Below are 14,037 nucleotides of genomic sequence, written 5' to 3' on the forward strand. Positions count from 1 at the left end.
ATACGCCAATGATCTGGTGCATTGCCAATGGTGAACACTGATCCTAACTTGTATTTTTCCATTTGCCTATCTAGATAGCTACTCTATGGCATGTCTGTGCAGCACATTTCAGAAGTATTACCATTTGCAATTGCATCTCATTGTGAAATCTGTGTAAACTGTGAATAGAACAGCATGGAAGAACATAGTATATTTGCATTCACCTTTGGTTTCAAGCTGTGATTATTTTCAAACATGCAACTTAGGCATTAGAAATTTCCCTTTACAACATCGTTAGGAAAGTTGTTAGTTCTATAGAAGCACTGTCACAGAGGGACAAAAATGCCATCATGATATGAAGATAAAAAAAATACCTCATTCTGGAAAGCAGCACTTTGCCTGTGTTTTGGAGGCATGGAGGCACAAGGGCAGTGTAATCAGCACTATTTATTTATTTCTTTACATTGCATTTGCAAATACATTTCCCGCAAATCTTTACTCCAAGTAAAGTAAAAGTAAAACTTCACACATTATTGTGGCATCCAGTCCAGCAGTCTTTAGCAACTTCTTCTGTATGGCAGCGTGTTTGAAATGGATGCCAACCAGAAGGTAATGTTCTATTCAAGTATACAGAAGGCTTAGCTGTGGGGAACAGGTCAGTTACACGTGGACCAGAGACCAAAAGCTGTAGTATTAAGAGAACAGCAGTGGTATATTAATTAAAAACATGAGGTATCTAATTTTACATTTTATTCCCTTAACATCACCTAGGGGTACATGCAGGGGAAAGTTAACTGTGGTAGAGTAGGAGCAGTTTTGGGGATTTAAATACTGTGATATGGGAAGATCATATCAAGGACAAGCAAAACTACTGCTGAAAAGATGCAACCCAGGTACAGAAAAGACATGAGAAGTGTGATGGTGCAAAAAGGTCTGAATCAGAAATGAATTCATTGAATGAATGCAAAAGGGACAATAAAGGCCAGAGAAGAGTGAGGGGAGATGTCTGTGTAAGAGGGAAAGTAGGTACAACAGCATCTCCTAAAAGAAGTGATTACTACCCAAGGGCTATGCAAGAAACAGCAAAGTACCCCTGTATGCCAGCGACCTCTGAAAGCTCTCAGGGCCTGAGCTAATGCATGGAGTGTTAATGAAGCCCCAAGCTGCAATTACAATCAGGAAGATCATGGAGTCTAACCCTGAGTGAACATCAGCACTGTCTGGAGCTTTGGGAAGGTTATTTGGTTTCTTTAAGAATGGTAACTGCAACAGGCAACTTCTCAATTCTTTTCCTGGGGAGCTTCTGGCAGCTTAATATTGAGAGCCAGTTCTGCCAGCTGTTGTACTCAGCACTTCTGAGAGGAGCTTTTCCATCCTCCATGAAAAGGGTGGCTGATCCCAGGCAGACAGAGGAATGAGAATTCTTGAGACTGAGGAATTTTTCTGTCATTTCTTTCCTGCACCTTCCGCTTAAGCAATCACCTGTCTGAGGCTGAGATTAATGTTAACTTCATATTATTTCTGTTGACTGATGTTTTTTACAGCAATTACCCAGGACTTAAAATAGAGAGATCAAATATTCTAATATACTGACAGGAGAGGTCCCTCTAAATAAGAGTTTGTAGCATGAATACTCTCTATTTTGATACAGGGAGTGAAAACAGGTGGAATATAAAATCTAAATTAAGCTTTAGTTGCTGGAACATGCTTTATTATCAGAGTTTCTTCTCTGGCTATTCCTGCAGAAGTAGGAAGTAGATTATTTGAAAATTTTAAATAGAAAATACCCTAAGCTCAACACAGATTGAGAGTTCCAGCACAATGATAATCATTGTGAATGGTAAAGCTGCAGAAAGGCAGGACTTATGGTCCTCTTAAGCAGGAGGCGTGGTGTACCATTTGTACCGGTGATGGAAAATGGAAAAATAATTTGTAGTTTTATATAAAGGTAGAAGAGTTTGGAGAGAGAAGTGGTTAAATGCAGCAGCAGTCAGCAGGATTAACAGCTCCTGGAGAGCAGCAGTGGCAAAGTGCAGAACTGCATGCTGATGTGCTGATGTGATGTTGAGTGTAATTGTCCTAATCCAGTACACAGCAAGCAGATATTTACTATCACAGCTTCTGCTTCTTGTCTTGAGCAGTTACTTATTTATAAAGTGGGCTGAATTTTCCAAGTGCCTGCTCTCTCAGTACTCTTCAAAGTGCCTCACTCCTCCTTGCTCCCAGTCCCTCATCTCCTGGCTCTCAACACTTCCTGCATCCTTCTGACTGCATACAGCTGTCCACATCAGCCCTGAGAAGTGTCTGTGGCTATGAATGTCTTCCTGCCACAGAACTGTTATAGCAAGGAGGCACCGAGAAGCAAAGATACATAAAAATAGGACTACTTGGATTAATGACGAACTATCTGTGGGTTGCTTTTTTGATTACAGTTTATTGAGATAAGTCCATGATAAAGTTTAGCTGTCAGTTTGATTTTGAGACAGAGCTTTTTGTCAGCGGAACTTGCTTATTGTGGCTGGTCAGAGCTTGGTGCAGTATATCTTTTCTTCAGTCACGTTATTCTCCACAGTCTGATGCCTTTTCTTCTTATATCTGAGTGTTTTGAATTCTTCTGTAATTTCAAAGGTTGATTTCCCTTTGGTTTCTGGGACAAACAGGTAGATGAGAACTGACGAAACTACCAGGACAGCAATAAAGATGAGGAAGCAAAAAGGACCAAGAGCCATCTGGAGATAAAACATAGAGTAAGATGAGTGACTTCCCTGGCAACACTTGCCCCTATAGATTCTTGCAAGTTGTTGGCTTGTCCCTAAGAAACGAGGAATACATTTATTTTATCTTTTCAGTCTATTCTTAAGGCAACAGAGGCTATCAGAACTCCAGATAAGTTTTTTACATGAATGGTCTCCACATGCCAGTGGTAATTAAAATTCACAGCTTTGGTCATCTACAAGAATTTAATCTTACTTCCTCTCCAGACCTGCTTAGAAAAACAGTTTAAATTGAAAGAGTCAAAGAGAAAATTTGAATCAAATTACATACAACAGCAAAGGGGAAAATCATCCCAGTGAAAGCGAGGCCTAGCCAAATGATGATTCCACCGATTACGAACGCGGAGGACCGTGCTGAGAGGGTGAAGATTTCATTCATGACAGATGAAACAGCTCCAGCTGGGGAAAAAAACAACAAATTAAAAAGCAATGAGAAAAACTGCTGGGTGTTTTGTGGAGATTGGGTTAACTACTCTCCTCAAACTAAATAAATTGTTGTCACTCATCAAACACTGCCCAAGTAAAGTCAGACTACTGTGAGATCACATAAATCCAGGCAGTACAACCACCTCTGTTGGAATTCACCTACCAACTTCTCTTACAGTCCATGGAGGGAGATGGACATCCCTGAAATGCAGTTTCTCTGCACCTAGGATGTATGAAACATGGAGGTGAATGGCTCTAATGGCCTATTTCTCTCCATTGCTTGTAGGTGCTAAGTGGGTTCTGCTACCATGGCAATTCTGTGAGGTTTTAAAAACATTTGTAATCCTCATATATTGCCCTTACAATAATAAAGGCTGGCATTTGATTTTGAAGATTGCATAACTCGAAGTGGTCATTAGTCATGTCAGTCACAGAGTAAAGTTTACTTTCAAGTGAGTGTAATCATAATAGAGAGCTTGTAAATTTGGTTCTGGTATTATTGATGTCTGTGATTCAGAAAAAAAATGAAGAGAGGATGAGAAAGGACAGAGTAATGCTAAAACACAGACTCTGCATGCTACCATATATCATTCTTTAATGGAGTTGAATTTTACAGGTGAATTGAGAAAACTGATATTTTGGAAGAGGCTACTCTGCTTTTGGGCAAAGTGGACTAGAGAAGCCCATATGCATGGAATAGCATTCACATCCTCAAAAAAAAAAAAAAAAAATCCTAGTGACTTTTAACACAGTTTTTTTGCCTTGAACCTATAATCCAGTGAGAGGCAATAGAATCCTGATACATCAGAGTCTGAATTGTTTGAAGTCATTTGTTCAAAAAATTGTTCCTCAGGTCTTAGTTCATCATAAACTGGGGGTCCTCCATTTCCATTAGTCCAAACTAAGCTGCTGATTTGGTATTATTCCATGGCCTGTGTGTACCCCTGTGGTCTAAGTTTTGCTGTTGCTGCTTATATTGTTATACTCACCTGGTCCTATTCCATAGGCAATGATGAATAAAAAGATAAGAATAACATTGCAGTAACGCATCCAGGGGAATCGATCCTAGACAAAGGCAGAAGGAGGGATGACAATGACAATTTCAGATCACGGCTGATCCAAACACATCGGAGAAGAGATGTTGATGAAAAAGCCCACAGTACTGAGGAACAGATTCTCACTAGAACTACTGATATTTCTGTACTGAATGCAGCCAAAGGCCAAAAGTATCCTGCAATGTCATACCTAAAGAAGTGAGTTGAACTGTACCCTGCTCTGAAAAATAAGAAATGAATTCCAAGCTAGTTATAGCATGAGGCAAACTGATTCACCCTAATTGTCTTATTCAGTTAGACAACTTCAGAGAAATGTTTAAAACTTGTGAATCAGAAGATATGTGTGAAACAGAGAGGAGTGAATAGTTTGTGGACTGAGACAAAGATTGAAATGCAGTGCTAAACACTGGCAATGTCAAAGCTGTGCCACTGGGTTCCTCACTCCTTTCCACCACCCATCTTGGGGACAGCCAGAGAGCTGCACTGTGTGTGCAGCTGGATTGTGCGCATCAAGGCTGGAAACTGGTAGTGGTAGGAAGTACACACTGCTTCTGTCACAGGGTGCAGGGGATAGCAACCAAGAAAGGTGACAACAGGATGTTATCTAGGGATTTAAGGGGCAGCAAATGACACAGGAGAGGCTTGGAGAGATCAGGCAGATAGAGAGTTGGAGTAAACTATGCCTGACCAATGGTTTTACAATATATTTTTCTCTGGCTGTTTGAAAGATTGATTAAAGAAGATGAAATACAAGACATGACAGAGGTATAGGCCTTGCAAGAGGGGCTGTAAGTCTGTGTTCAGAAGATATTCTGACCTGCTCTTTTGGACGTCAGAACTAAGGCTGACTATGTGCTGTCCTGCACAAAGATTTCTGATGCAGGTCCACCCCTAGAGAGACATTTGCTTACACTCAGTAGAAGGCTTGTTTCAAGCAACACCAGTACCAGTGCCATCAACAAATAGCCACCCCACAGGAGTATCCGGCGTCCAAAACGATCAATAATGGAGCTCTGAGAAGCAAAAAAAAACCAACCATATATCACTGGGGGCATGGCCAAGTGAAGTGACTGTGAGCCTTCTAATAGTTTAGACATTCCTCTTCAGTTCTCTTTACTTAAGAAAACACAAATCATGTTAGTAGCAAGCTAGTTATTTTATGGAGTTCCTTCTGGTCTCTCTAGAGCCATAAATTACTCTTGCTGCCCAAACATTGCAGCAACTTTTTCATAAACACTGTAATCAATGGAAGCATGTTATGATTCCATTCAAATAAATAATTAGATATATCAATGAAAGGGAGTAGGCATGCATATTTATCTTTGAACAATATTTTATTTATATTTGTATGAATAAGAGAAGGATTTTTATAAGAAATTATGAAGACTGAAGATGGGAAGGAATAAGTAAAAGATGGGAAGAAATTTGGCAGAACCAACCACTTTACAGATTTATGTGCTACCACAGGAAAAATTTTAAACTCACTAAGTGAAGATAAGGAAGTAAAGAATTATAGACTTAAATCACATGAGGAAGAATAAACCCAAATCAGTCTTAAAGTCCCAGCATGATCTGACTTACACAAAAGATGATGGAGATGAGCTCACAGACTGCAACTCCTAGAGCTACATATGGGATTATGCTTTCATGGAGGTTGGCTGTCTGAAAAATTTCCGATGTGTAGAAAGTGATCTGGGAAATAAGAAGCATTTTAAAAATGAAGCAAAGTCAATGGATGTGGTTCATTCTCATCCTGCATCACTTAGACTTAGATTTGTCATCACTGCAATAGCAATAGTATAATACTGGGGCTTATTGGAGGTGATGTAATAGTTTATTCTGTGGCCTTTTTGCAGTTATTCGGAAGAAGATGTGCAGCTGCAAAGCTCCTGCTGGTCTGAGCACCTTTCCCCTATCAACACTGGACAGAAATAACTTCTCTGTCCACACTGCCAGGCCATGCAATGAACAGAGAGTCCAGCAATGTCGCAGTCCAGCAATATCACAGTTTTAAGTACAGCTTACATAGAGGGATTCATAGGCAAGTGACAGAAATGACTCCTAGGGGAATGCCTATTAGCTTGGGCTGTACTGGGCTCAGCCACCTTATATGCATGAACAACTGACAGGAAATATCTTAATGGATAAATCTGCATTATGAAATGGAATGAAAACCAAATGGCAATAGCTCATCTGCTACTTAAAGGTCAAAGAAAATGAATCTGTGGATGGCAGAAATCTCTAGTGTATTTATAACTGTTTCTCATACAGAATATTTGGAGATATAACCAAGAGAATGAAAGCAATAGCACTGTTGCAAGAATTTCTGCTGAACTGGATCTTTTGTATTCCCAGCCTGGAAGTTCCCTTAAAGGTATGAAGAATACTGGTGGTGATACAACAGAGCTTCAGAGACAGAGGCAGGCTATGTGTGTTACACAGATCTAGAGGAAAGTGACAAGTTGGAATCACAGTGATTTGGTTGGATATAGGCTATACTCAACTGCACTCAGGCCACAGAGCTGTAGACTCAGTAGAAGCAGGAGCATGGTACACAGCTGTGGATGCACAGATGGTTCTTTCAGCACCTCTAGGACATTCATTATTTTGGTGCCTTTTGTTACAGCCTTTTCCTTCATCATGTCATCAAATTCCGTGTGATAATTCTCTTCTCCCCAGAGTTGCTTCATGGCTACAGAAGGGACAGAATGAAGCATATTCTCCCATCATCTAATGTACTGATCACTTACAGTTGAGTCCATGCCTTGATTCATCAGTCATTGAGAAAAGAACTAGAACGTTATTGGAACCTGCTAAGACTCTAAAATTTTACCTTACCTTTCAAGCAACCATCCTTGTCTCCTTTTTGCAGAAAGAGATATGGAGGAGACTCAGGAAAGAAGGGCAAAAAGAGCAGTTGGGTCAATGCCACAAACCCAGAAAAGGACAGTAGCACATTCCACATGTCTTCAGTTCCTAAAAGATCTCTGTGAAGGCATACAAGAGTGGATTTATAGTCCAGTAGAATTACTTTTTATAACTAGTTTGGTATTTTTGGATCATAGACTAGCAAACTATATATACATATAACTGTAAAGAATAAGTTAAAATAAAATATGTTTAGACTAGGGAAAGGAAAAAAGCCTGATATCTCAGTTCTACTGCAAGACTGAGATTTTTCTGATAATTTGAGGGTTTTTTTCTAAACATCAGTGAAGTTTGAATATTCTCACAACAGATCTCTGAACAAATACAGTAATTCTGCTTGAGGATATTAAGAAATCAGTAGAGAAAATCTCAGGTCTCAGGGGCCTATTAAGCTTGAATATATATATATATATTCAATATATATAAATTGTTCTTACTAACTTCAGCAGAGAGACTGCACCTTCAAAGATGGATTTAATCCTTCCTCAAGAGAAATGTCTTCCTATCCTCAGTTACTGACGAGGGAGCCTCAGTGACTGGCATGGGGCAGACGTTTCCTTTTTGACAGCAATAATTAAGCAAAGTACAACCCCACTTTCTGTGTGTGTCTGTCTCTAGGACTGGACTTTCCTGACACACAGAAGATAAATAGAAAATAGGACCAGAAGGAGCAGCACAAGTACCGTAATCCAAGAACTCTTGCTACAGCTTTTCCTAGTGCAAGAAACACAGAGGAGGTCACATTTACAAAGCCACGCAACTTCTTAGGTGAGATCTCTCCTGCATATTGAATATGGGCATTCATATATACTCCTAAAAAGAAGACAAAGGAGATCTGAAGCTACAGAAAACAAGAGAGTCCCTTTTCATTTCACCTGCTCCACAGTAAGTACTGTGAAAATGTACATCCCACTTAGCTAACCCATCTGATATCTTCTTCAGGAAGAGCTCTTGAAGGCAAAGGACAGCTCACCCTTATAATGTCCCTGCCCACTGAACACACTGCACTTTGCAATAGGCTTGAGCAGTCAGCTGCCTCAAAATGAGATGTGATCTTCTTACCTTTTCCCAATCTGTTCTTGTTCCACTGGGGTTACTCTGCATGCCTGGGAACTCCTAGCAGGAAGATTTCTGTATCCACCCCTAAGAATTCACGTTAACATGGAGTAGTGGGGAGTCCTACCAGAACAGATGCCCTCGAGTAAGCGCCCAATCAGGATCATCTCAAAGGATTTGGCTCTCCTACTGAAGCCAGTGTTCAGTGTGGCTATTATTAGGACCACATCATTGATGAGCAGACATTTCTTCCTACAACAGAAAACAACATGTTGGTATGATGCACATTTTCTTCTTCATCATTAACTAATTTCTGCCTGTTCTTGTCTCGATTTATAGACTAAGCCATGATCATTTTAAACTCCATTGCTTACTGGAACGATATCTGATTATGAAAAGCATGATATTCTCCCAAAAGGGTGGGAAGGGAGAAATTAGGCTACTCTTTTCTATGCTAGTATCTTGTGAACACACTATGAGACTGAAAGAAATTCCTGCAAGGCAGAGACTGATAACGAATTGTCTTCTTCACTTCTTTCCTTTGCGTCAGACTCCCATCCCAAACACTGCAGTTATCACCCGAAGTAGGCAAATCCAGCTTTATGGAGACCTAGATGCATTGTCCACCTTCACCTAGAGAGTTTGGGCTTTGTCCTTTATGGTCACACTCGAAAAGATGGTTCTGAATGTGGTTTGACATACTTCTGCTTGCCTTTGATGAAACTGTGACTGTTCTTACAGATGAATGAACCTGTGTGCTTTGTTTCTGCAATCAAAGTGTTGTCAGGTCCCCTAGGGCATTATTGCTCAGTAAAGACATTTCACAGACTGCTTCTTCACTAATATTTCAGCAAAAATATAGGAATTGTATGGCACAAAACCCAGTGAAAATGGAATCAGAAACAATCACATGTTCTCATCTCTGTCGTGTACCCAGGTCTAGATATACATGCTGAGCAGAGCTAACACTGCACCAAGAGGGGGCAGTGAGAATTCTGACAATCGTTGTGCTAGGTGAGTGAGGTTTAATTGCTTCCCTTGTGGCAGCATTAGTGAAATGCTGGGAAATATACTTACTTTCCATATTTTGCAGTCAGGTACCCACTACACAGAGACCCTATCATTCCCCCTATGCAGTATGTAGACACAATGAAGGACCAGAATAATGTGAGAGTCTCTTGATGCAGTGCTGAACCATATCGCTCCAGCCAGGTTTCATTGATAAACTTCTGAATGAACTGGGACAGAAAAAAAAAAGTTTTTATTCCTCTGAGACTCTAATCACAGCGGTTCTTTATGTTTACAACTTTAAAAAAATAAATAAATAGATTAATAGTTATTATTAAAATCAAGGATATAGGGCTTTTGTTTGCAAATTAGTATCTATATTAGCCACAAATCCACTGAAATACAGTTTATTGCCTGTTCATATGTTGGCTGTAAGCAGCTGCTTGGTCATTAGCACTGTGAGCAATGGAGTCTGCTAAGGAGGGGAAGGTGTTACTGTACTGATGCTGAAAATAGCTGCTACTTTATTTTCCATAGTCCCTCCATTCAGCTACAGATCACAGCAGGTATACTGCATGTTTTCCAGTTTTCTCAGCCTTTCTAACACTCATTGGGAAGCTCTCTTTGCAGTAGAGCTCCTAACACTTATGCTTACTTTGTGCTTTGATACTGGACAGTAAAGATTGGGAAGGGGCTGGGAATAAATTCATATAGTAACACATAAGAGGAAATTTAGAGCATCTTCAAAATATAAACACAAAAAACAAACAAAGAAAAAACAGTTACAGAAACCAAAACCAAGCCAAAACAAACCAAAACAAATAAACAAACAAAAAACAGTTACAAATATGATTTTATGAAAGGTTTGCTTACTGGAGAAGTATAATTGATCACAGACATCTGAAAGCCACCTAAGTGGGTTCCACCAATTCCTAGCACCAAAATCATCAGCAAAAGCTTCCGGTATTGAACCTGCCAAAGATGATGAAAGACAACCAAAGTTCCTGACCCCAGCAAGGCTTACAGAACCACGAGTTAATTCATGAGATCTTACATCTTTCCATTCCTATGATTAAAAAGCCTTCATCAGCAGCAGCACCACAAAACCAAACCAAAACCAACCAAAGAAAAACAAAAGCAGAAAAGAAAATCATTTCCTGAACATTAACAGCCTGGAAAGATGCAGTCTGTAATTCCTTTAGTTTTGCCAGCCACAGAATTTTAATCATAAAAATAATAGAAGTGATAAATCATAAAAATCCATGAAAGCTTTATTAGCAGCTTGTGCTTGCTTTTGTACTGGTACAACTACAACTTTCATTATTTCCTTTTTTCCATTGATTCTCAGACACTTTGTTCACCTGTTTCCTGGGACTGATCAAGTTGGTTCTCTTAAAACTCTTATTTAAAAAAAAAAATATATATATATATATATATATAATCCCCATAGGAATCTGCATTTTCAGAGCTCCTACTTGAATGACTCCTATGTTGTCCATGATGTACACTGCATTTTAGAGCACTCTTCACAAGCATGTATGTTTTCAGACATTTAATCAGGTCATACTCTAAACAGATGAACATCCTCAAACGTCTTTGAGAGTGCATGGCAGTAGAGTAGAATGTTTTTTCTTTTTCTTCTTTTCTATAATACTGTTTTCCCTGTTTTCCTCTTTCCTGGTTTCCCACATCATCCCTTAAACCTCACTTTTGTATTTGCAATACATTTTCTGCACATGCTGTGGAGTCAGTATTATTGCTGAGTCAGTGTTGTCTCCAGCATGTACTCTGCTCTCTTCTGTTACAGTAAATACTGCTTGATTCCCTATGCTGTAATCTTCAAAGATTCTGCTGCTGTCAGTGACTGGACTAGAAGACAAGATGTTGAATACTCACCAGCTCTGAGAGGAAACCAGCCATTTCCCCTTGAATACCTGCCTGCTCTGGGAGCCCTTGTCAAGTCTGTCGGATGAGTGATATGTTTCCTATGCTTAGATTATAACAAGTTGGGATCATAGCACAGAAGTTAAATTCTAACTACGTGGCTTCTAGTGAATTATGTCCTCCTCCATCACTGGCCAGGGTCTCTTCTTGCTGGTTTAATAATTCCAAGACTCAGATATGCCACATTGATTACAACATTAGTAAATGTTTATCTTTGTATTGGGAGTCTCCCCTTTACTTGCGCTGCTAAAACAAATGTGGGTTTCTGCTTGGTGGGGATCAGGCGTTGGCGTCTTTCCTTCAGGACAGCAGGTTCTCTAGGCAGGGATTTCCTCCTCTCCACTCTATTACAAAGTTAACCCACTTAGTACGGCAGCTGGGCTGTGCTGCCTGGTTTCCTGCATGCTGTAAGATTTTCAGTCAGTGAAAGTGATTTGAACAACTTCCCAGTGCAGAACATGAAGTATTTGAATACTGGAGGGGGAGCCTTGGTCCTTGCTAACACCCAGATGGTCTTGCTTTTTCCAGAACTACACAGAAACCTCTCTATTTCTGATTTGTAACAGTGGACATGGCCTGGTGTGTGTCAAAGCAGGGAACTCATTCTGTTCTGGTTTGGGATCTGATTTTAAGAAGTACTCTTTACCTTGAAAAGATGGTTTTGAACAAAAGATTTTCTTCCTTCAAGCTTCTACTGACATTCTACACTAAATACAGCTCCACATTTAGCAATGCATTGGTAGTGCCTTGATGGGAGGCAGGAAGGGGAGGCTGTGGCTTAAAAGGAAACAGGAGCTTTGCTCAGGAGCATGATAGAAGGGTTACATCCATCCCAAAGTTTGCCTTTTCCCTGGCAGTGACTGGCAGCTCAGCAGCACCGAACCTGCTGTGTTATGCTGACATCCCAATCACTCTGTGTCTCTACACCTTCTGCCTGGGAGTCCTGTTGCACATCAGTACACTGGAAGAATTTAAGCTGAATTCTTCTTTCCTCATGAAGGAAGAGGAAAGAGATCTTCATTACTTTCACATCAGCTGTAGTTATGCATTTTGTTCCTTCACCTCTTAGCACGGACTCCTCAAAGGTTCTCACTTGTAAAACCCCAGAATCCACTCTTCTCTTTCATTATTACTGCTGGACTTTCTGTCTTTATTTAGATTTTCTCTTGCTTCTTACAAATTCTTACTCTCAAACTCCAGTCACATTCACACAGCCCTCCTTCAGCCAATGATATTTGCTGCCAAAGAGAAGTGCAGTCAGATGGCACAGCTACCCACTGGCCTCTTTGATCCCCTGTTGGAAGGGATGCAGGTCTACCTCCTAGCATCACACCAGGACTGTACCCAGCAGAGTATCCCAGCTCTGGCAGTCACAAACATATTTATAGGCACAAGCACAAGATCTGGACACGTGTGCAGTGAGTCTTTACCCATGCATCTCCCAGGCTTCAGCAATGAACAGCTCTGGGACTTTGTGGTCATGATGGTGACTTTATGTTTGTTCCTTCCATGTAATCATAGAGTTCCTTTCTGAGCTCCTGTAAACTTTTGCTGTCCTCAAGTCTGGTGGTAGAAAGGTTTAACTAGATACTCAAACAATGCAGTGTATCTTGCTTCCTGCCAGGGCACACCAAAAGCTGGTTTCAAAATCATTGCTGTTTTCTTTTGCTGTTTTTCACACTTCACTTTCCTTATAACTTCTTTTGTTTCCTTTGCAAATTTGGATGTTGCATCTCAGTTTCCAGACTTGTTCATGCTGTACTGTCCCTTGCAGGTCCCTTTCCCTCTCAAGAGGATTCTACCAGACTAATAGCAAATGTGACAGAGTCAGATGCCAGAGTTCAGGCACTGAAGAGTGAAGTCATGGGCAGGGAACAGATGAATCTGAATAAATCTTAGGGGAAATAGGGCCTTGTTCTTTGAACTGAGAGTGGGAGGCTTGACTGCTAGTAGGAGAGGCACATGTGGCTGGAACTTTCTGGAGGAGGTTTAAAACACCCTGTTTGTGGCCAGACTATAGCATCTGGTTGAAGTAACTGTCCCCAGCAGAGCCTTGTCCTTCTTCTTCTCACTGTCTGTATTTCTTCCAGGATACTCATGCAATTGTCATTTCTATTTGTCCCCTCATGTTTGTTCAGTGCTTTAATATGGAAAAAGCAAGACTTCAATGTCTAGTATAGCTCCTATTCATTTTCCTATGGAGGAGGAAGGAATGAGCCTTTTCACCTAAGATTAGTGCTTGTTCCAGACTTGATACACTTCTGTGATCCTAGAAATCAAATGGATACACTGCTGATTCACAAGTACTCATTTAACCTTTATTCACCACACATGCTAGTTTAAGGCATCATTAATAATTAACCATGTTTCCTCTCATACAGACAGTACTTACTAATAGGGAGGAAAAAGGGAAAAAGTCAGGCATGGAGAGCAAGACCACAGTGTAGAAAGATGCATATGAGGAAATGAGTTTTTAGTCTCTTTTAGAACACAAAAACATTCCTTGTTGCAAATCAGTAAGGCTGAGAAATATCAGACCAAGTTAAGACATTACCTAATACTTTCTCTTCAAAGAAATAGGCAGCAGCTCCCCCAGACCTCCTGCTCCAGGCCTCTCCTGGGCTGTTGGGAACTTCTGCTCAGCATCTGGAATACCTCCTGCCCTCCTTCTGCATCTTGATGGCTGCAGGTCTGTTTCTGCCATATTTTCTCACTCCTCTCTCCCAGCTGCTGTTGTGCAGCGTTTTTACCCTTCTTAAATCTACTGTCACAAAGGTATCATCTGCATTGCTCAGTATTACTGCTCTGGCCAGCAGCAGGTCCCTTTTGGAGCCAGCTGACTGGCTCTTTTCTAACTTGGGGCAGCT

General features: G+C 40.5%; 1 protein-coding gene across 2 annotated transcripts; it reads right to left on the reverse strand.

Moving 5' to 3' along the window:
- Positions 1–1,777: 1,777 nt before the first annotated feature.
- Positions 1,778–14,026, reverse strand: LOC116228289 (solute carrier family 2, facilitated glucose transporter member 11-like). Of its 2 annotated transcripts, XM_090152501.1 has the most exons (13): positions 11,123–14,026; positions 10,100–10,198; positions 9,296–9,456; positions 8,346–8,470; positions 7,846–7,975; positions 7,073–7,221; positions 6,739–6,926; positions 5,816–5,926; positions 5,148–5,247; positions 4,361–4,449; positions 4,169–4,244; positions 3,025–3,152; positions 1,778–2,708 (listed from the first exon to the last, which is right to left on the reverse strand). In XM_090152501.1, the coding sequence occupies exons 1-13, from the start codon at positions 11,144–11,146 to the stop codon at positions 2,502–2,504; spliced, it is 1,587 nt and encodes a 528-aa protein (XP_090008627.1). In that variant the 5' UTR covers positions 11,147–14,026; the 3' UTR covers positions 1,778–2,501. The 2 variants fall into 2 exon arrangements, with proteins under 2 accessions (XP_090008627.1, XP_090008626.1); XM_090152500.1 differs by lacking the exon at positions 4,361–4,449 and having other exon boundaries at positions 5,146–5,247.
- Positions 14,027–14,037: the final 11 nt, after the last annotated feature.

This window comes from Phasianus colchicus, chromosome 18, assembly GCF_987193195.1.
Source record: "Phasianus colchicus chromosome 18, bPhaCol1.hap1.1, whole genome shotgun sequence".
Taxonomy (NCBI): domain Eukaryota; kingdom Metazoa; phylum Chordata; class Aves; order Galliformes; family Phasianidae; genus Phasianus; species Phasianus colchicus.

Excerpts from the sequence above, each read along its gene's own strand:
- LOC116228289 (XM_090152501.1), bottom strand. The coding sequence starts at position 11,146 with ATGGCTGGTTTCCTCTCAGAGCTG. Across the intron at positions 8,471-9,295 it reads CTGACTGCAAAATATGGAAA|GAAGAAATGTCTGCTCATCA; the intron begins GTAAGTATATTT and ends TTTCTGTTGTAG. Across the intron at positions 5,927-6,738 it reads AGCTCTGTGGCCTGAGTGCA|ATCACTTTCTACACATCGGA; the intron begins GTTGAGTATAGC and ends CTTATTTCCCAG.